Below are 20,685 nucleotides of genomic sequence, written 5' to 3'. Positions count from 1 at the left end.
AGGAGTCCTCTTCTCCCTCTCCTTCTGCTCCTACCCCCTGCTCCTGCTCTCTCTCCAATAAATAAAATCGAAAGAAAGAAAGAAAGAAAGAAAGAAAGAAAGAAAGAAAGAAAGAAAGAAAAAAAGAAAGAAAGAGAAAGAAAGAAGAAAAGAAAAGAAAGAAAAGAAGAAAAGAAAAGAAAGAAAAGAAGAAAAGAAAAGAAAGAAAAGAAAAAGAAAAGAAAAGAAAAGAAAAGAAAAAAGAAAAGAAAAGAAAAGAGAAGCTACTAGGTTAAAAGTACTGAAGAAAGGATAACTTTAGATCCTAGAAAATTCTCCTGCACGTAATCAATTTATAATTGATCTGAACATTAGTATGTCTACGTTATGCATGATTCAAGATCTGCAGACAATCGACAAGGTAGGTATATCTCACTTCTCTGTGGAGTCTAACCCAATTACTATAATCTTTTCTAAAGCCAGATTCTTTTCTTTAATGCATTTATGCTCAGCTTTGTTTGATGTCCCATTTGATAAGAATAATTTATATTATTTACTTGAAAAGTCAATGGCTCATCTGGACAATTATTTTCTAGAAATTCTGCCTCACTGTCATAGGCAAAATTCTCAATGTCCCCTCAAGATTTCCTTCCTTGGCTCCAGCGGACTGAGAATATCATGAGATATTACCCCCATTTTTAGGTTATGCTATATGGCAGAGTTGATGTTAAGAAAAAGAAACTATCAACATGAAAGATAACTGATGCTCATGAAGATGTGTGAAAAAGGAAGCCTTGGCACGCTGTTAGTAGGATCGTAATGTGGTACAGCCACTATGAAGAACAGTATGAGGGTTCCTCAAAAAATTAAAAATTAGAACCACCATATCATCCAGCCATTCTTCTAGGTATATATGTCAGAAGGAAAAAAATAATGTCAAGGAGATATCTGTGCCCCATGTTTATTGCAGCATTGTTTACAATAGCCAAGACATGGAGACAACCTAGGACTGTCCATCAACAGATGAGTAGATAAGGAAAATGTGGTAGAGAGATAGATACACAATGGAATACTCTTTGCCCGTTTGAGAAAAGAGAAGGAAATCCAGCCATATCCCCTCCCTTACCTGATCCACTTTCTGGTGGTGAGCTCAAGTCTTCCTGGAGGTCTTCTTGATCACACATTTCTAAACAGGCACTGCTACTCTCTGCTGAAGAGAATAAAATCCCTTAGTGGATCCACCATATGACCAATGGAAATCATACCAGGAAAGTTCACCCTAAGAAAACCAGACAACCAAGGTGGCTCAAGTATCTTCCAGGTGGGAATGTCCCTGCCCTCAGACCCTCTTGCCTTGGAGTTCACCTGACCTGGGAGTTAGCATGGCTTGTATCACTATCATCAGAGGCTGAGAATGGCCCACCCATCTCTCACCCTTTCTATACATCTAATACTCTCTCTATTTTTGATCGTTTTCATTTGGCTTTTCACGTTTCTTATGTATGGGTAACTGAAAGGGAGCGGCAGAGGAGAGGAGAAGAAAGGGGTGATTTTCCTCCTTGTCGACAGAAAAACAAAGATTCAGTTAATTAAATGGGAATTTAAATCATAATTACCTTCTCCATCAGATAGCACTTGGCTGGGCATCTCCTCTGGTTCTTCTTCACTGATCATTTGGAGGGCCTCAGGATCATGGGACCCTGAAGGGAAGTAAAGAAATGAGCTGAGCCAGGATGTTCAGAACACAGGAGAGCCACCCTTTGGGAAAAGGGACATTTGTTCCAAGGAACCCACCCAAGATCCAATCAAGCCCTCTCTCACCTGTCTCTCCTATTCTCTGCTTCCCCATTTCCTTCCCATAGACCTGCCTCCAAACATTTCCTCTTCCGCACTAGGAGAATATTTGTGCATCTTTGATGTTGTGGGCTCCACTCCCCCGACTTCTCCTATCTCTTTACTTTTCTACCTTTTTCCCCCTCCATGGTGATCTTGATTTTTTTCTTTTCTGCTTATTTCTCCTAGCTCTGTTTTTCCAGGTCTCTCCACTCCCTATAACAGCATCCATTCCTTCTATCACTGTCTCTCCTGATGTCTTCTCCTTCCTACTGGCATTCTTTATTAGTGAAGTGGAAGTTTCTCTGCTTTAGGCCCTGTTCTATTCCCCCTGGGAGCCACAGATCTCTCTTTGGACTCTTCTGTGTGACCACATCGACCCCTGCCTCATACAGCCACTACCTGCAATGAGATGCTCAGGGCATGGGTCTCTGCTCTACCTCCTACTTGATCTCATGCAAAAACAAGAATCCTTTGCTTGTGCATCCATGTCTTTCTCTAAGGAGGAATAATATAAGTTTTCCTAGCTAAGTCCTAAAGCTTGATGAGGAAATCTCACTTGCCACAGTACTTTGAAAAGAAAAAAAGCACAATATAATCCAATAATCTGATGACAAAAATGTGACAAAAACTATAATTTCAGTTCAAAAGCCCTTGATCTTTCCTTCTGCCAAATAGATCTCAGAACCATGTGTCATTTGAAGCCTACCCAAGATTCTGACAATATAATAATAATATTAAGCACTAGATAAATACTTTAGCTATTATTCTTTATAGAAAATAAGAAGCAGGCAGGGATTAAAATCACAATACTGAGTCTTTCCTACAAATAGACATAAAAAGCGTGAAGGAAAAAAGACAGTTTTTGCCAGTATTTATCTACTACAACATGACGAGGGAATACATCTGTTCTAACAATAAGGGCCATGCTGTTGAGCTCTGAATTCAGCTCTGGATATCCTGCAGCCCAGAGCTGGCAATCCCTTCCTTACCTGGCCCACATGTTGGTGGGGAGCTCAAGGCTTCCTGAGGCTCTTCTTCATCACTGGCCTCCCAGTGGGCATCATCATGCTCTGCAGAAAGGAATGAAACCCACCAGCCATCTCAGTGCACAACCAGAGGCGACCATGGTAGGAAAACTCATAGTGAAACCATGGGACACTCAGGGACTGTCCCTGTCCCAAACCATCTGGTTCATCTCTGGGCTCACCGGCCTGCAGGCTGACTCACTCCTGATGCCATCACCAGAGCCTGAGGACCATCCACCATCTTCCTCCCATCATGTACACCTAATTCTCTCTCTACTTCTTCCCCTTTCCCATCACTTCTGCTCATTACTTCTGTCTCTGCCCTTGTCTCCTCCTGCCAGTGTCTCCAGGTGCTTCTCTTTGTTTGGATATGTACTGTTTCCTTTTCTTCTGTCTCTTTTTCTCTTGCACCTCTGACACTCTTTAAGTGTCTTTATTCCCCTTCCCTATCTTATTCAGTTTCTTCTTGTTCCCTTTCTTCTATGCTGGGAGAGGCATCCCTGAAATAGGATAGTCGAACCTGATCAGGGGATAGGATAAGGAGCCAATTAGTCAAGGCAATACCAGCAAACACAGAGAAAAGTTGCCCAAAGGTCATGTATAAAAGAAAGATTAGGGGCACCTGAGTGGCTCAGTGATTGAGTATCTGCTTTTGGCTCAGGTCATGGTCCCACGGTCCTGGGATCGAGTCCTGCATCAGGCTCCCCATTGGGAGCCTGCTTCTCCCTCTAACTATGTCTCTGCCCCTCTCTCTGTGTGTGTCTCTCATGAATAAATAAATAAAATCTTTTTTTAAAGAAGAAAAGAAAGAAAGATCAGAACATCTCAATCACTGAAAATATTTATACTTTCACTAGAGGTGAGGCAGAAGCAATAGGCTGGCCCCTCATGGTGAGTGGGAGACGAAGAAAGCCACAGAAAGGATAACTGATTTAATCCAAAGGCAACAAATCCAGATGTATGTGGGAAAATAATATGATCTGATTGATGTCTTGCAAATACCAATCGTGCTAAAGTGGAGAAAACGGGTAGAATGGGAGCAAGAGGAAATGGGACATTCATGTTCCCATTAATGAGGGAGCAAACTCTGGAGAAGGTGTTTCTAGTTTCATGGAAGAAGGTGTTAGTTTCAATTTTGGAAGCATCTGTTCCGGAGTCATCCAAATGGAGAGGATCCTGTGATAAATGCCTTCAGGTACGTAGACAGATGACCTTGGGATGCAGGTGTCCCTAGCAGGCATGCACTCGAGACTCATTCTGTTACCTGGGAGTAGCTGAGACTGCCAGGGAGAAGGTTATTACTCTCTGAATATGTTCCAGGCACCACTGGGGAGATTAAATCTGAAAACTCACTAATAAGATAGATACCCCTTTTGCTGAAAGATGCTCCTGTCTAGACTCATACTTCAGCTTTACAAAATCCCAACTTCTCCCTTCTCCATATGGCAGTTTCCACTCCTCATTGATTTTTAAATTATTTTGATACAACTCTTTCTCTACATAGTTTTATTTGTGCCTCTTTCCACATTATTATGATTTTGGCATTTATTTGCCAAATTACTATATAATCTCTCTCTTTTTTTTAATCTCCATATCTCATTTCGTCATGAGCTTACACCCTTTCCATGTTGTCTTTCACTTTCTCCTTTTCTATGTTTCTCTGAGTCTTTGCTTCTGGCTGGCTGTAAGATTTCCATTATTTTATCTATTTTCCTCATTCTCACAGATGCGTCTTCTAAAAAATGACAAAAGTTCTTCCCTTTTCACATGGACCACAGTAGCAGACAGCCTTCCCGTACCAGTGCTATGCTAACCATCTCCCAAGGGACCTTCTAAAAGTGCAAACCTATCAATCATTCCCAAAACTGATTTTCATATTCCTGACACTTCCAGAAGTAGTACCAGAAAGAAAATGGATCTCATTACCTCAATTGCCATAACCTGCTGGTGTTTGAATTTTTAATGAGCATTTAATAAAATCACCCAGGCCCTTCTGCTCTGGTGCCTCGGCCTACCTTTGCTATATCCTGCAAAGGATTCTTCAGGCAAGTATACTCTTTTTAGTCAGGAGCTCTGCTCACTGTTCCTAGTCTCACTCACAGTTTGAAAAGAGCAAAACAGAAAATGGCCAGTCTCACCTGTATGTATGTGAATATGAAGAATAGAATGGTAGGATGGGAGAAAGGTGAGATTTTCTTTTCATGCTGATCAGAAAACAAATATTTATTGAGGTAGTTGGGAAATGTAAATCAGAATTACCTTGTTCCTCTTCTGCTGGTAGGCTGGGCATCTCCTCTGGCATCTCCTCTGGTTCCTCTTCATTAGTCATTGAAGGAACTCCGGGGTCACAGGTCACTGCAGAAAAACAAGGACAGGATGGACCATGGAGGGTGATGGGAGCAGACCTCAGCATGTCCGTGCCCACCAGGATGGGAAAGGGCACCAGCCTGCTCCATGCTGCCCCTGGGAGCCACACTGTCTTGTTCTGCTTTCTGCCAACTTGTTGCAACTCCTCTGCTCACTTCTCACCTGCATTTCTGCCTCCACACATCTCTGTATTTCTGTATTTCTCTTCCACTGTTTGGGCTTCTCCCCCATCTCTTGTTTTGAGGCCTTGGTTTTTGTTTTTGTTTTTCAGTGATAATGTATCTCCTTTCTCCTATTATCCTTTTTAGCTTTCTCACTCTAGATGTCCTCAAGCTCAAGTGATTGAGTCCATTCCCATGCTTCTCTCTCAGCATTTCCTTTCTCTCCCCATCAACATTAGTTTTTCCCTTATTTTTCAAACTCAAGAATATTTTATTTTTTAAATGAAACAGGCCCAACATCAAAAGCACTAGAAATGGTTCCCCTATACCAAGGTAGGAGACTGATGATTACATTCCATTATAGTGGAAGGGGCTGTTAAAACAACTCTTCTGTCCACAGGCCCTTGAGAATATTGTCAAACAGTTGAAACATCTGGAAACTGATGCCCAGTTTTTCTTTTTAAAAAAAAATTATTTAAATTCAGTCTAATTAACATATACTGTATTATTAGCTTCAGAAGTAGAATTTAGTGATTCATCAGTTGCATACAACCCCCGGGGCTCATTACTTCAAGTGCCCTCCTTAATGCCCATCACCCCATTAGACATTTCTCCAAAGAAGACATACAAATGGCCAACAGACCCATGAACAAATGCTCAACATTGCTTAGCATGAGAGAAATACAAATCAAAACCACAATGAGATACCACCTGATACCAGTCAGAATGGTTAAAATTACGACTTAGGTTATTTCCTTAATGAAGGTCTTATGTTGGATGCAGGTGCACTTCTTTGAGAATGTGTGGGACTCCTGGGACTTCCTCTTTGTGTTCTGCCCAGAGGACCCCTCCCTGACCTGCCAGGTGGCTTCACACTTCGTCACCCTCAGTGACACACCTACTGCTGCCCACTCTGCCTTTTCTGCTTTGCCCTTGCAAAAATAACCTGCATGCCTTTCTGTACTTTGTTGCCCTGTCCACAAAACAAAGGCTGCAAGAGTTTGTATGCCTGTGTCTTAAGGTTTTGCACAGGTAAAAGGAAGTCTCCCACAACCCAATAATCTGACAGAGACTGTCAGAGACCTTGCACACCTTGTCTCCCACACTTTGTTCTCTTTCTCATTTTTGCCCTTCCTGCATGTATCTGCCTCTTCTGTATCTGCTTCTGTATCTCACTCTTGGGATCTCTTGGCACTCCTCTTTGTCTTGATTTATTTCCTTTTTTTTTTAAGATTTATTTATTCATTCATGAGAGACACAGACTTAGAGAGAGAGGCAGAGACACAGGCAGAGGGAGAAGCAGGCTCCCCTCAGGGAGCCTGATGCGGGACTCAATCCCCCTGGATCCCTGGACCATGACCTGTGCCAAAGGCAGGGGTCCAACCACTGAGCCACCCAGCCGCCACTGTCTTGATTTATTTCTTTCCTCTTGTGCTTCTCTGATGCTATGTTTTATGTCTTCTCCCTATCTCTTACCCTATTGTTTTCTAGGGATCAGAAAAAACATCTCTGAGACTGGTATCTAACATCCACTGATTAGTGAGCAAGTAGGCAAGAAAACTGTCCAAGCACAGGGCCCAGCATGTGCCAAAGCTCAGGTGAGAAAGAGTAACCAGATAATTAAAATTACTGGAAAAGTTTTAGAAAAAAATTTGAAGTAATTGCAGGACAAGCAGACATGAGGCTGAACCCATGGGAGGGAAAATGAATTTAATTCTGACAACAAGCAGTTATTGACTTAACATGAGAAAGTAGGATAAACCAACCTGTATTTTCAGAGTCCTCTAGTTGACCTGAAGAGATTGAGTGTGATGGGAACAATGACTGACTGGGGGGAAGATATGAGACTGGAGGTTGTTGCTGGTTCCAGTAAGTAGAAACAACTGACCAGAGTGTTTATGTTGGGTGTGGAGAGGAATGGATGGGCAAGAGACAAGTCTGAGGTAAATCTGACTAACCTGATGACTGATGGGCTATGTGAGTTGAGGGAGGATGTATTCAGACCCTCAGATGAATGAAGTTAGAAGACAAGCGTGGGCCTGACAAAGGTGTTGGGGATCATAAATTATAGATGGGAGCAGACAAGGATGCCTGGGGGAGGCCCACTGCCTCTGAGAATATTATAGGTGTTATGTTGATAACTGGAGACATCATAACCTGAAAACTCATGGCTAGCATGTTCCACCCCTACTGGCAGACTTGTTTCTGACGAATGACTCTTGTCTCAATTCCTACAATGTCCCCAAACTATCTTCTCTATCCCTGGTACCCAGTGTTCATCCTGCTGAATTTTCACTCATTTCCTTGTGCCTTTTCTCAATGTATAATTTCTATGCCCCCTCCCATCCTTTCTGTTTCTTAGTGTTCCCTCCCCACCTCTCTCTGCATTTCTTACTTAACATCATGTTCTCTACCTATCTAAGGTTATGGGGTTTACCTCCTTTCTTCCATGGTGCTCATGTTCCTGCTTCTATCTGTTCTCTCTAGTTCCTAACTTTCTGTTTCTCATTTGTCAACCTGAGATTAAAACTAAAAATTTAAATTTCAGACTTTCTGCGTATTTCATCCATATCCCTATTCCTCCGCCCATATTATCAATGCTCTGGACTGTGGCCATTGGCAAATGAGCAAGGATCCTTCCCTTTGCCAGTCGAATTCAAACTCTTTCACATGAGTTCTCTGTATTGCAATTATACTCATTATGCCCATGTTCCTGGCACAACCTCAGGGAAAATAGGTTGAAAATTATCTCCCCTCCCTGATAACACAGTCCAGCTTGGTTATATTTAGATTCCATGTCTATTTAAGTAGAATTGTTAAATCACTTTGATCTCTCTTCATTTCAAGACTCTATCTATATTTTTCATTCACCCAGTCTGAGATCTTCTTTCCTGGCTTGTATCTCTCAAGGGAAGCAATCAGAAGCTGGGCATAGTTTGTCTATGTGAATATGTGAGGATGGATGGATGGATGGAAAAGGAATAGGGAAGAGATAAAAGAATAGGTGTCCCTTTATACTGACAGAAAAATAAAGCTTATATTAGATAACAGGTCATTTAAATCCTAATTACCTTCTCTATCATAAAGTAGTAATCTGGACATTTCTTCTGATTCTCCTCCTTCATCCATTTGTAGAGCTACAGGTTCACAGGACATTGAAGAGAGAAACAGGAACATGATAGTTACTTGGCCTGGACTCTGCCTAGGAGTGACCAATGCTCAGAGAGCACTGGAGCCCTGAAGTTCAGAGTGCAGGAGAACTATTCCTTGGGAAGAAAAGTATGTTTGCACCCACGGAACTTGCTCTGCATTTTTTGGCACCTTGGTAGGTCCCCGTCTCTTTCTCTCCCCTTCCCTCTTCTCCCTCTAACCCCGTCTCCACACATTGCTGCACCTGCACCACAAAGCCGTGATCTCCTTGATTATGACTCGCTCTCCCCCTTCTGCCATCTGTTTGCATTTCTATCTTTTTGCTCTTCCATGAAGTTCATCATCTCTTTGCTCCATTATCTCCCTATTTATTCTCTTATCTCACTTCCTCTGTCTCTGCCATACACTGTATTTCATTGATCCTATGCAAATCCTGTGAAGTAAGTTTATCTCTCCCCTCACAAACCCCAACCTGGTAGTATTTAGAGTCCATATATATTTGGATAAAATTGGGCCCACTTAGCCAACTCCATTGGTGCCCCCAGTCGACATTTTCATGATTCTGCAGCCTTCAATTCTTTACCCGAGAGCCCTTTCACTGATGTGCCCCCTTTCCCCTCTGCCTCCCACACACCTGAAGAAAGCAACCAGAGGCTGAGTCAAAGCGTGCATTTGTGTTTGGGGGAAGGAAAGGAAGTGTCCCTTGCATACAGACAGGCAAATAATTTTAATTAAGTAATTGATCATTTAAATCATAATTACCTCCCCCATTGCCTGGCAGCAGTTCAGGGATCTCTTCAATATCACCTCCACTCGTCCTTTGGGGAGATTCATGCTCACAGGAAACTGAAGGAAAAAGCAGAAATGGCCAACCAGACTGTGGTGATGAGGGACCAGACCTCAGGGCACTTGTGCTGAGCTCTGGTGTTCAGCGCTCAGGTGGGCTTCTCCTTGGGAAAAAGGACTTTGCCTAAGACCTACCAGAGCCTCGCTCTGCCTTTTCTTCTTCTGTTATCCTACACACATATCCCTTCTCCTTCTCACTAGGCTGTCACCACACACTGTTGCTTCTATACTGTGAGGGATTGGACACCTCCATGAATCCTTGGGGTTCCCTCTAGGGCTTTCTCTTCTTTATGGCTCTTCATTGCTTTTTGTCAATTTGCCTACTTGTGGCTCCCTATTCCTTATCCATCCATCCATCCATCCATCCATCCATCCTCGCATATTCACATAGACAAACTATGCCCTTTGTAGATCTCTTGCATCCCACGTGGCAAGCCCCAGTCCTATCAGCTCTTTCTGCCTTTCCCTGTTCTCATGACTGACATACATTTGTTCAATGAAGGCCTTCTTGCACTGGGCCCTGATCTACTCACCCGGGTACCTGAATGTGCCTCCTGGGTTCCCCGGTGTGAACTCTGGCTCAGTGACCTTTGCCACCCTGACTGTCTGCCAGCCCCACATGACCATCACCACAGTGCGTAACTACTCCTCCACTTGCGTAACTACTTTGACCTGGTAAAAGACCTTTATCCACTGCAGTGCTTCTATTTCTTTATAAAAAAGGAAGAAGCAACAACTCATCTCTCTAAATGTGTAAGTCTATGGAGATGAAATGACATCTTGTTGCCAAACTTCTTTGAAAAATCATAGTAACATAACAAAAACTATTTGACAAAAATTATCATTTAGAGTTGAGAGCAGTTGATCTGAAGGACCATGTTTCTCTTGGGTTTTTTCCAAAATTAGGTACAAAATAATAACATTATAAATAAACAGGATAATACTTAGTTTTTATGCTCTGGAGAAGCTAGGGGTTCTGTGACTATAAGTCCAAGTACTTACTATGAATAGGAATGAAAGAGGGTCCCTCCTCCCTCCCCGAATGTGCACTTGGGAACATTTATGTGACTCATGGGATTCTGGGGCACACTGGATCTTTTGACTGTGGAGTGTGCTCTGAGTAAAAAAAGCATCATGAAGCACCAGCTCCAAATTCAGCTGCCAGACACCCTGCAGCCCAGCACTGGCCACCTCCCCCCTTCTTTGCTGGACCCACATCTTGGTGAGGGAGCACTAGGCTTCCTGGGGCTCTTCTTTATCACCCGTCTCCCAACAGGCCTTGCTATCAGGAGCAGAAAGGAATGAAATCTCACAGACATCTCCATTTGTCACCAAGGAGAAATCCCAGCAAGAAAATAATAAAAACCAAGAAAGCCCAAGAAACTGGAATGCCCCCCTCCACAAAACAACCTGACCCGAGGTTACATTCTCTTCAGTAGCTTTTACAAGAGGCTGAGAATAATTCACCCAATGTGGGAAAAATCTTCCTTTTCTTACTTACACATCATCCTGTTTCTATTCTACCCTTTTCCCTTTGACTCTGTAAATCTGATCACTCCCTGCCTTGGTTTCTGCTGCTGTCTCCTAGAGCTTCCCTTTCTCTTGGTGCCTTTTTCTCTGTTGTTCTCTGTTCTTGTGCCTTCTCCCCGAGTTTTCTCTGATCCTACTCTTCCTCTCCTACCCTTTGTCTCTCAGTTGTTCCTGTCTGGCTTTCTCCAAAGAAATGCCTCCCCGAGATGGTACGTGTTAAATGGGATGTAACCAGAATGCAGGAAGGTAAGTGGAGGGCAGTGGGAAACAAAGACAGTTCTAAATAAGGCACGTGAGAAGACTCAGATAGCAAGGGGATATTTAACAATTAAAATTACTGGAGAAGAAAGTTTCAGAAGAAATTCTCTTGAAGTAGTAGTGTAATAGGCAGGTGATGAAGCTGGGGAAGTAGGCAGGGGGCTTGTTGTGGGAGCGACCCTGGACCCCACTGAAATAAACTTTAATTTAATCCTTGGTGTATTAAAAAGTAGGAAATACTTCTTATTCTTCCTAAGTAGGAAAATAATACAATCTAATTTTTATTTCCAAAGGTCTCATTTAGTTGAAGTGCAAATAATGCACTTAACAGGAGTAAGTTTGGAGGGAGGAGGGAGGCAAGGGCGACAAGGCTGCCTCTGAGAACCATGATAGTGACAGAGACATGAATTAGAGACTCGGCACCGGTGACATGACAGATGGACAGGTGGGAGATATTCTGAAGGACAAATGACCGTGTTGGAGAAGTGGCAGGCATGTAATTGGGGGCAAGGGGACTCATGGGCAACTTCTAGGTTTCCAGCTTGAAAAAGACATGGATGAATAGTATCCATCATGGAAGGAAAGAACACTGAAGAGTTAGATCTAGCTTGAACAATGAAGAATGAACAATGCCCTCAGTTCTGGGCTGAGTTTAAGGCTCTTGAAAAAATTCCAGTGTAGGTACCCACCAGACCCCTGGTTTTCAGGTCCACAGATCACCGAGCCCTGAAGATTTATTTTCCACTCCATATCGCTCTTTCTGTATATTTTTCTCTCAATTTTTACCTCTGATCCTTGAGCCTTTTTTCAGTTTATCTCCTCTCTGCTATGTCTCCCACTTCCTCCCTGTCCATCGCTGCTTCTCCCACTTTACCTTGACCTTCCATCCGTCTGTGTGCTGGCATCCTTCTGGTTCCCCCTCTCACCATTTCCAACACACCATGCCAGGGCTTTGACTATAGTACCAGCGACCTCCCACGGGCCAGCTCCAGGGGCACCATCTCCCACACAGACCACAAATGGCATGCTGCCTCCAAATTCCTCTCAATCAGTCTCTGAAGTTAACTGAATATTATCCCCCTTCCCCACCCTAGAGGATGGGAGTCCATGTTCCTTTTGGAAAAGTGGATCCATCCATGTAATCTGTCCTTTATTACCCCTAACTACTTCTTTCCTCTTTCTCTTTCTATACTCTCCATCACTGAATTCTCTCTCTATGGAGGAGCTCAGATTCCTTTCCTCATCATCTCTGTCCCATCCATGGGCAAGTAAGGGCAGGTAGAAGCGGGGACTAGCAGAGACCTGGGATAGGAGACAAAATGTAGGCTTTGCTTCTGAAAAGACACAAAGACAAAGATCTAATACAGAATTCAAAGTTGAATGATAGTTACCTTGTCCTTCATGGGGCTGTAAGCTGGGTGTGTCTTCTAGCCCTCTGATGTTATTCACTTGGAGAAGTGAGCGTTCACAGGACTCTGGAAAGGGGACAAGAAAATGGCAAGACTCAGACAGTGACCAGAGAAGAGACCTCTGTGTGCTCAAGCTGATGTTCAAACTCCAAGAACCCCACCTGGGGCTCACCAAAGCCTTCCTCGCCTATTTTTCATTGAGATGCACCTAACTGAAGTGTAAAACTTCTGTTTACCAACACTGCAGTGGTGCTTACTGGCCATTTTCAATATTTGGGATGTTTCCACCATGCCAGAGAGTCTCCATGTGCTGACTTCATGCCAGTTTCTGCCCACTGTAAGCAACCATGGTTCTGATTTTTTATCACCATTAATTAAGTCCTTCCTTTCTGGAACTGTACTTGTATCTCCCGATGCCCACGTAGAGTCCCACAGCATGTGGCTTTCGGACTGGCTTGTTTGGCTCAGTGCACATTAGACTCTTGAACAACACAAGGTTGAACTGCATGGGTCCACTTACATGTGGATTTTTGTTATAGTACAATACTGTACATGTATTTTCTTTCTTACGAATTTTTAACAACATTTTTCTCTAGCTTTCTTTTTTAAAAGATTGTATTTATTTGACAGAGGGAGAATGAGCACAAGCAGGGGGAGTGGGAGAGGGAGAGGGAAAAGCAGGCTCCCCACTGAGTGGGGCTCCATCCCAGGGCCCCAGGACAATGACGTGAGCAGGAAGGCAGATGCTTAACTGATTAAGCCACTCAGGTGCCCCTTAGCTTACTTTATTGTAAGAATACAGTATAGAATACATATAAAAATGTGTGTTAATTGACTATTTATGTTATCAGTAAGGCAGCCAGGCAACAGCAGGCTATTAGTAGTTAAGTTTTTGAAGAGTCAAAAGTTACATGCTGATTTTCAACACCCGGGCGGTGTTAAGAGTCAACTATAATGTTTTTCAGATCCTCCACGTTGTTACATATACTAGTAATTCATTCCTTTTTATTGCTGAGTAGTACTCCACTCTGTAAATATATCATCGTTTGTTTATTTAATTGCCTGTTGATGGATAGTTCCATATTCAAGCTATCGGGAATAAAGCTACTGTACACATCCTTGTACAAATCTCTATGTGAATGCATGTTTTCATTTCTCATGAGTAGATACCTAGGAGTAGAATGGCTGAGTCACAACTTAGATTTAGCTTATGAAAGGCTGACAAATAGTTTTCCAAAGTGATCATATCATTTTACATTCCTACCGGCAATATGTATACGGAGTTCTAATTGCTCCATATTCTCACCGACATTTGGTATTGTCAGTCTTTTTCATTTTACCAATTCTACTGAGTAAATGGTAGCTTGTTGTGGGTTTAAATTTGCATTTCCCTAATGGTTAATGTCATTGTACACTTTGTCTATGTGCTTCCTGGAGATTTTCTATTTTTTTGCAGTAAAGTTAGGTTCAAGTCTTTTGTCCACTTTTGAATTGGTAGTCTGTTTTTTTATTATTTGTTCATGGAAGTTCTTTACATATTTTGGGTACAATCTTTTGTGAGGGATGTGTATTGCGAATACTTTCTTCCACTTTCTGACTTGCCTTTTCCTTTTCTTAACAGTGTGATTAGAAAAGCACACGTTTTTAATTTTGCTGAAGTCCAGTTTAACCATGTTTTTCTTTTACATCCAGGTTTTTTGTGTTCTGTATAATTAATTTTTGCCTACCCTAAGCTTGCAAAGATACTTTCCTGTCTTTTCTTCTAGAAGCTTTATAGTTTTAGCCTTAACTTGTAGGTTTGTGACCCAAGTTGAACTATTTTCTGTGAATGGCATGAAGTAGGAGTGGAGCTTTCTTTTTTCGATGGCAAATACCTAGATCTTCCCTTCCAGTTCTCTCTGCCTATGCTTTCCTAGTGTCCTACCCTCCTTGTCCCTCTGTGGTCTTTTCTTTCTTCCCTTTGCCTCAGAAACCAGACACCCTTTCTTGGTGAAAAAAATGTCTCCTTGCCTCAGGCTCTGGTCTACACCTCTGCCCCATTCGTGGTTCCTTGACGCCTCATTTCTTTTTTTTTTTTCTGTGTTTTATTTTATTTTTTTTAATTTATTTTTTTATTGGTGTTCAATTTACTAGCATACAGAATAACCCCCAGTGCCCTCACCCATTCACTCCCACCCCCCGCCCTCCTCCCCTTCTACCACCCCTAGTTCGTTTCCCAGAGTTAGCGGTCTTTACGTTCTGTCTCCCTTTCTGATATTTCCCACACATTTCTTCTCCCTTCCCTTATATTCTTTTTTTTTTTTAATTTTTATTTATTTATGATAGTCACACAGAGAGAGAGAGAGGCAGAGACATAGGCAGAGGGAGAAGCAGGCTCCATGCACCGGGAGCCCGACGTGGGACTCGATCTCGGGTCTCCAGGATCGCGCCCTGGGCCAAAGGCAGGCGCCAAACCGCTGCGCCACCCAGGGATCCCACTTCCCTTATATTTTCTTTCACTATTATTTATATTCCCCAAATGAATGAGAACATATAATGTTTGTCCTTCTCCGACTGACTTACTTCACTCAGCATAATACCCTCCAGTTGCATCCACGTAGAAGCAAATGGTGGGTATTTGTCATTTCTAATAGCTGAGTAATATTCCATTGTATACATAAACCACATCTTCTTTATCCATTCATCTTTCGTTGGACACCGAGGCTCCTTCCACAGTTTGGCTATCGTGGCCATTGCTGCTATAAACATCGGGGTGCAGGTGTCCCGGCGTTTCATTGCATTTGTATCTTTGGGGTAAATCCCCAACAGTGCAATTGCTGGGTCATAGGGCAGGTATATTTTTAACTCTTTGAGGAACCTCCACACAGTTTTCCAGAGTGGCTGCACCAGTTCACATTCCCACCAACAGTGTATGAGGGTTCCCTTTTCTCCGCATCCTCTCCAACATTTGTTGTTTCCTGCCTTGTTCATTTTCCCCATTCTCACTGGTGTGAGGTGGTATCTCATTGTGGTTTTGATTTGTATTTCCCTGATGGCAAGTGATGCAGAGCATTTTCTCATATGCATGTTGGCCATGTCTATGTCTTCCTCTGTGAGATTTCTGTTCATGTCTTTTGCCCATTTCATGATTGGATTGTTTGTTTCTTTGGTGTTGACAAAATCAATGCCCAGAAGTCAGTGGCATTTCTATACACTAACAATGAGACTGAAGAAAGAGAAATTAAGGAGTCAATCCCATTTACAATTGCACCCAAAAGCATAAGATACCTAGGAATAAACCTAACCAAAGATGTAAAGGATCTATACCCTCAAAACTATAGAACACTTCTGAAAGAAATTGAGGAAGACACAAAGAGATGGAAAAATATTCCATGCTCATGGATTGGCAGAATTAATATTGTGAAAATGTCAATGTTACCCAGGGCAATATACACGTTTAATGCAATCCCTATCAAAATACCATGGACTTTCTTCAGAGAGTTAGAACAAATTATTTTAAGATTTGTGTGGAATCAGAAAAGACCCCGAATAGCCAGGGGAATTTTAAAAAAGAAAACCATATCTGGGGGCATCACAATGCCAGATTTCAGGTTGTACTACAAAGCTGTGGTCATCAGACAGTGTGGTACTGGCACAAAAACAGACACATAGATCAGTGGAACAGAGTAGAGAATCCAGAAGTGGACCCTGAACTTTATGGGCAACTAATATTCGATAAAGGAAGAAAGACTATCCATTGGAAGAAAGACAGTCTCTTCAATAAATGGTGCTGGGAAAATTGGACATCCACATGCAGAAGAATGAAACTAGACCACTCTCTTGCACCATACACAAAGATAAACTCAAAATGGATGAAAGATCTAAATGTGAGACAAGATTCCATCAAAATCCTAGAGAAGAACACAGGCAACACCCTTTTTGAACTCGGCCATAGTAACTTCTTGCAAGATACATCCACGAAGGCAAAAGAAACAAAAGCAAAAATGAACTATTGGGACTTCATCAAGATAAGAAGCTTTTGCACAGCAAAGGATACAGTCAACAAAACTCAAAGACAACCTACAGAATGGGAGAATTTATTTGCAAATGACATATCAGATAAAGGGCTAGTTTCCAAGATCTATAGAGGCCTCATTTCTGAACTATGAACTCATAGAACTGCCTGTAACCCTTCCCTATATGTGCTAACTTGCTCAGAATCAGTCATCCGGGCAACTGTTTGACTACCAGTCAACCTTACTTCTTGTTCAGATTTTTGGGCACATTTGTTTTCCATATCCTCCATTCTCGTGTAGCATCAGGGTCATGAGATGGATCTCCTTCCGTTGTATTCATCTGTTGTCCATCCCTGAGTTGCTCTGGGATTCCATCTGCAGCCAGGGTGTCACCAGGTGACATCAGGAATATTGAGGCATTTGTCTTCTTCTCCTTCATGTTGAGGCTCTTTTATTTGTTATGAGCAGCTACCACTGATCCTCTACCACTCCATTCTCATTCTTACTACCCTCAGTAGGAGATGATTCTCCTTAGATATGCTTTGTACTATTTATTTATTTATTTATTTATTTATTTATTTATTTATTTTTGCTTTGTACTTTTTAATGTACATTTTAGGCTTTTAGCAATTTGACTTCATTCAAAAGAATAAGTGTGATTGTTAAAATGGATCCAAATTCTATATAAATGTATTAATACATCAAAAAAATTATATACCTGAGATACAAATTCCAGTGAGAGGATACATATTAATGGCATTCTACAAGGCTGGTTATATTCTATGGTTTTTCATACATTGGTCATTTGCAAGGGAAAAAAAACTGACATTTAACAAATAAGTAAATTTATTGTAGACATTTGGCTTGAGGATGGAGAACTTTTCTTTGGCTTAAACACTGTTTCACTCTCTGCTACTCTAGTCTGCTAAATAATTTTCTCTTCAGCAGGTGACTGAGGAGAAAAGTCTTGAAATTTGGAGTGTTATTAAATGTCTAGTTGTTGGAGTCAGAAACACATTATTATAAGAGTAGTAAACATATAGCAACTACTTTGTGCCACAAATTATTGTAAGTGCTTCACATATATTAAATCATGAAATTCTCCCAACAACCTTATTTGAGATATAGACAGAGATATAGAGATTTATAGTTTCAATGTTTACATTGGAACACAGAAATTAAGTAACTTGCCCAAGTAGGCAACAGGTAGAGCCAGATGTGAAGCCCGGCAGTGAGGCTTCAGCATGTTTGCCCTTAACTGGTGTGTAGGAGAAGGTTCAAGTCCTAGACCAGGCATGACACTTTCCACAAATCACTCATATCCTCATGCCTTAGTTTCTTTTCCTGGGAAGTGGGAATAACAAAACCCTTATAATAGGGTTGTAATGAAGAGTGCTTGTAAAGGTATACCGGGGCTAAAGTGACTTAGCAAAAAATCATGATTTTTGGTATTAATGCTATATGTATTATAATTTAATGATCAGCTATTAGTAATAATATGAATGAAAGGATGATTGAAAAGCTGAAAACGGTGGCTCTTGTTTAGAAAAGTACATAGTTCATATGTGAGCAATAAACAAATTGCTTCATAGGGAGGGCTCACCTTACACCTAGCGGACTGAGAAAGGTCAGGGTCACTACTGTTGTCACTGTTAAGTGATTACTGCCCTTCATTTTCTTCTCCCCCTTACACTCTTCTCTCTCTCTCTCTCTTAACTAGCATGGAGACCAACACACAGCTTGAACTCAGGATTCTACGATCAAGAGTCAGACGCTCAACCAGCTGAGCCAACAGGTGCCCTTCTCTTTCTTTTCCACCTAGGGCTACCCCTTCCATATTCTCTTCTGCACACAATTACTTCTCTCTCTCTCTCTCTATCTCTCTCTCTCTCCTCCTCCTCCTCTTCCTTCCTTCCTTTTATCATGGGAAGCATTTACAGAAGTTCCTTCTTGGCTTTCTCTTTGGAACTGCTACCTGGTGCCAAACCTTACCCCTTCCCAGATCCACTGAATTCTTCTTTTTTTTTTTCCACTGAATTCTTAACTCACAATTACCACCGTCAGCTCTTTTCCTTAATTATCCCTCATGGTCACAGTAAGATCTGCTCTTGTGTTCCTGTTCTATCTTCTGAATGGCTGTATCTGCCTGGCAACATTTTTGGATTCCACACCTGGTTAGTTAGTTAGGATCCCATACTCCCGTACAACCCACCACCAGCCTGGCCACCATCTATCCTCCCCCCACATACACAGGGTCTCCTTCTGCACCCCTCCCCAAGGAGCACTCTCCACCAAGGAGCTCAGCCTCCCTGATCTCTCAGCAGATGAGAGAACAGGTCCCTGTGGAGTCACAAGTACCTAGCTTGTGATGCATTTGGAAGTGGAGCACCTCTTTTGTCTCTTCCTCATCCATGGCTTCATAATGGAAGTTGTCACGAATCACTGGGAAGAGGAAGGAAAGGCAGTTAGAGACCTCCGGCGATGACCAGCAGCTTCCTGTCACAACTACACACCCCAGGAACACCCTTCACTCCTGCAGTTCAGCAGGAGCCTTCCAGTCCTCAGGGAACCCTGGACTTCAGCAGGTCTCACGGGACCAGAAACGGATGCTGCTTCACATCAAGATGCATCTCACAAGGTTTAAGAAAGGACGGACGGTGGAAAAGTTGTAAATAGTTCAATGAACTATTTAGGACAATGAAAACTAATTTAAAATAAACAACACAGATGGAATGTGTCTTGCAACTAGCAATAGAGAAGCAGCAGAGGAATCTCATCAGTAGAAAAGTAGTGGGTACAGAGAAATAGACCTATATGTATATTAAAAAAAGAGAGAGGATCCCTGGGTGGCGCAGCGGTTTGGCGCCTGCCTTTGGCCCAGGGCGCGATCCTGGAGACCCGGAATCGAATCCCACGTCGGGCTCCCGGTGCATGGAGCCTGCTTCTCCCTCTGCCTATGTCTCTGCCTCTCTCTCTCTCTCTCTCTCTCTCTGTGTGACTATCATAAATAAATAAAAAAAATTTAAAAAAAGAGAGAGCCCCAACATCTTTTAAGGATGGAGGTTTTAAGGGAAAGAAACAAAGAAGCATAGAAACGAGAGAAGAGAAAGAAAGAAAGAAAGAAAGAAAGAAAGAAAGAAAGAAAGAAAGAAAGAAAGAGGAAGGGAAGAACGGAGGGAGGGAAGAGGGAGGGAAAGAGAAAGAGGACTTTAGATCTGGGAAGGCAGGGAATCTGGTTAAAAGGAAGAGGAACAAAAAAATTAATTAAATAAATAAATAAATAGGAACTAGCATTTCTTTGGGGTGGGATGGGTGAGGAGAGATACAGGAAACAACAAAAAGATACTCTGCAAGGCACAAAGAGGAGGTGAGTATCCTCTGAAGTCAACACCGCAGCTGTACCAGGGCCCCAGGAAGTGGCAGCAAGAGGTGCAGGAACGCAGCCCAGGGCTCCCTGCTTCGCAGCTGCCTTCCAAGGTAACTCAGCCAAAGATAGATGGAAAAGCAAGACTCACAAAACATGAGAAAAAAAAATCCAAGAAATAGAGAAAGATGCTGGCCAAGAAAAACAGATGACCAGAGCACACGTCCTGGAGCAGCACCCACTGAGAGGTGACAGTTAAAGGCTCTATCAGAACAAAGATGCGAAGCATCCGCAGGACACATTGGCTTCTCGTCCAGGCAAACACCGGAGGAGGGCATGTGGGGAAATGCTTTGTGAGTCAGAGGTCTTGAGAACACAGGGGGAGCCCCAAGTGCGGGTGTCTCTGCACGTTGTACAACCTTCCTACCAGCTTCTTGGCTTTGGACCCCTGACCCGTGTCTTCCTTGGACAGCAGGCTCTAGGAGACGCCAGCAGTGACCACCCTGGGAAGGGTGGGACAGTGAGCCTCAGCACGGGGAGCCCCAGAAACTAACATGTGTGATGTGGGTGCTGGGGTCCAGGGAAGGGGATCCCCACAGTCCCTGGAGAGGATCAGAGCCCCTGAGATATGGGCAGTGACAAGTGCCTTTCCTTCCTACCCATGACCTGGGGTCACCTTGGTTACACATATAATACTGACTTGGAATTTATATTGGTGTTTGAGTTCTTTTTTGCCTTTTTCTGACTTGGATATATCATAGTGTG

The 20,685-nt window shown here is 42.6% G+C and overlaps 1 protein-coding gene and 1 long non-coding RNA gene across 19 annotated transcripts in view; one reads left to right on the top strand and one right to left on the bottom strand.

Moving 5' to 3' along the window:
- The window catches only part of SP140 (SP140 nuclear body protein), a 68,252-nt gene that overhangs the window by 32,187 nt on the left and 15,380 nt on the right, over window positions 1-20,685 (bottom strand). For 12 of the 17 annotated variants that reach the window (XM_049101420.1, XM_049101424.1, XM_049101422.1 and 9 more), the window contains 8 exons: window positions 18,915-18,998; window positions 12,544-12,627; window positions 9,281-9,364; window positions 8,440-8,505; window positions 5,100-5,195; window positions 2,805-2,885; window positions 1,596-1,679; window positions 1,106-1,189 (listed from right to left, as the gene is read on the bottom strand). In XM_049101420.1, coding sequence (XP_048957377.1) covers window positions 1,106-1,189; window positions 1,596-1,679; window positions 2,805-2,885; window positions 5,100-5,195; window positions 8,440-8,505; window positions 9,281-9,364; window positions 12,544-12,627; window positions 18,915-18,998 — 663 coding nt within the window. The remainder of the gene's footprint in view (window positions 1-1,105; window positions 1,190-1,595; window positions 1,680-2,804; window positions 2,886-5,099; window positions 5,196-8,439; window positions 8,506-9,280; window positions 9,365-12,543; window positions 12,628-18,914; window positions 18,999-20,685) is intronic. The other 5 variants (XM_049101421.1, XM_049101423.1, XM_049101430.1 and 2 more) reach the window with 3 other exon arrangements.
- LOC112669866 (uncharacterized) overlaps window positions 1-20,685 on the top strand; it is a 50,632-nt gene that overhangs the window by 22,636 nt on the left and 7,311 nt on the right. The window contains exons 2-5 of one of the 2 annotated variants that reach the window (XR_007406039.1): window positions 6,860-6,966; window positions 8,504-8,693; window positions 11,060-11,140; window positions 18,277-18,351. This is a non-coding gene — a long non-coding RNA (uncharacterized LOC112669866). The remainder of the gene's footprint in view (window positions 1-6,859; window positions 6,967-8,503; window positions 8,694-11,059; window positions 11,141-18,276; window positions 18,352-20,685) is intronic. The other variant, XR_007406040.1, reaches the window with a different exon arrangement.

This window comes from Canis lupus, chromosome 25, assembly GCF_003254725.2.
Source record: "Canis lupus dingo isolate Sandy chromosome 25, ASM325472v2, whole genome shotgun sequence".
Classification (NCBI taxonomy): Eukaryota; Metazoa; Chordata; class Mammalia; order Carnivora; family Canidae; genus Canis; species Canis lupus.
This window is presented reverse-complemented; position numbering and strand designations above follow the sequence as displayed.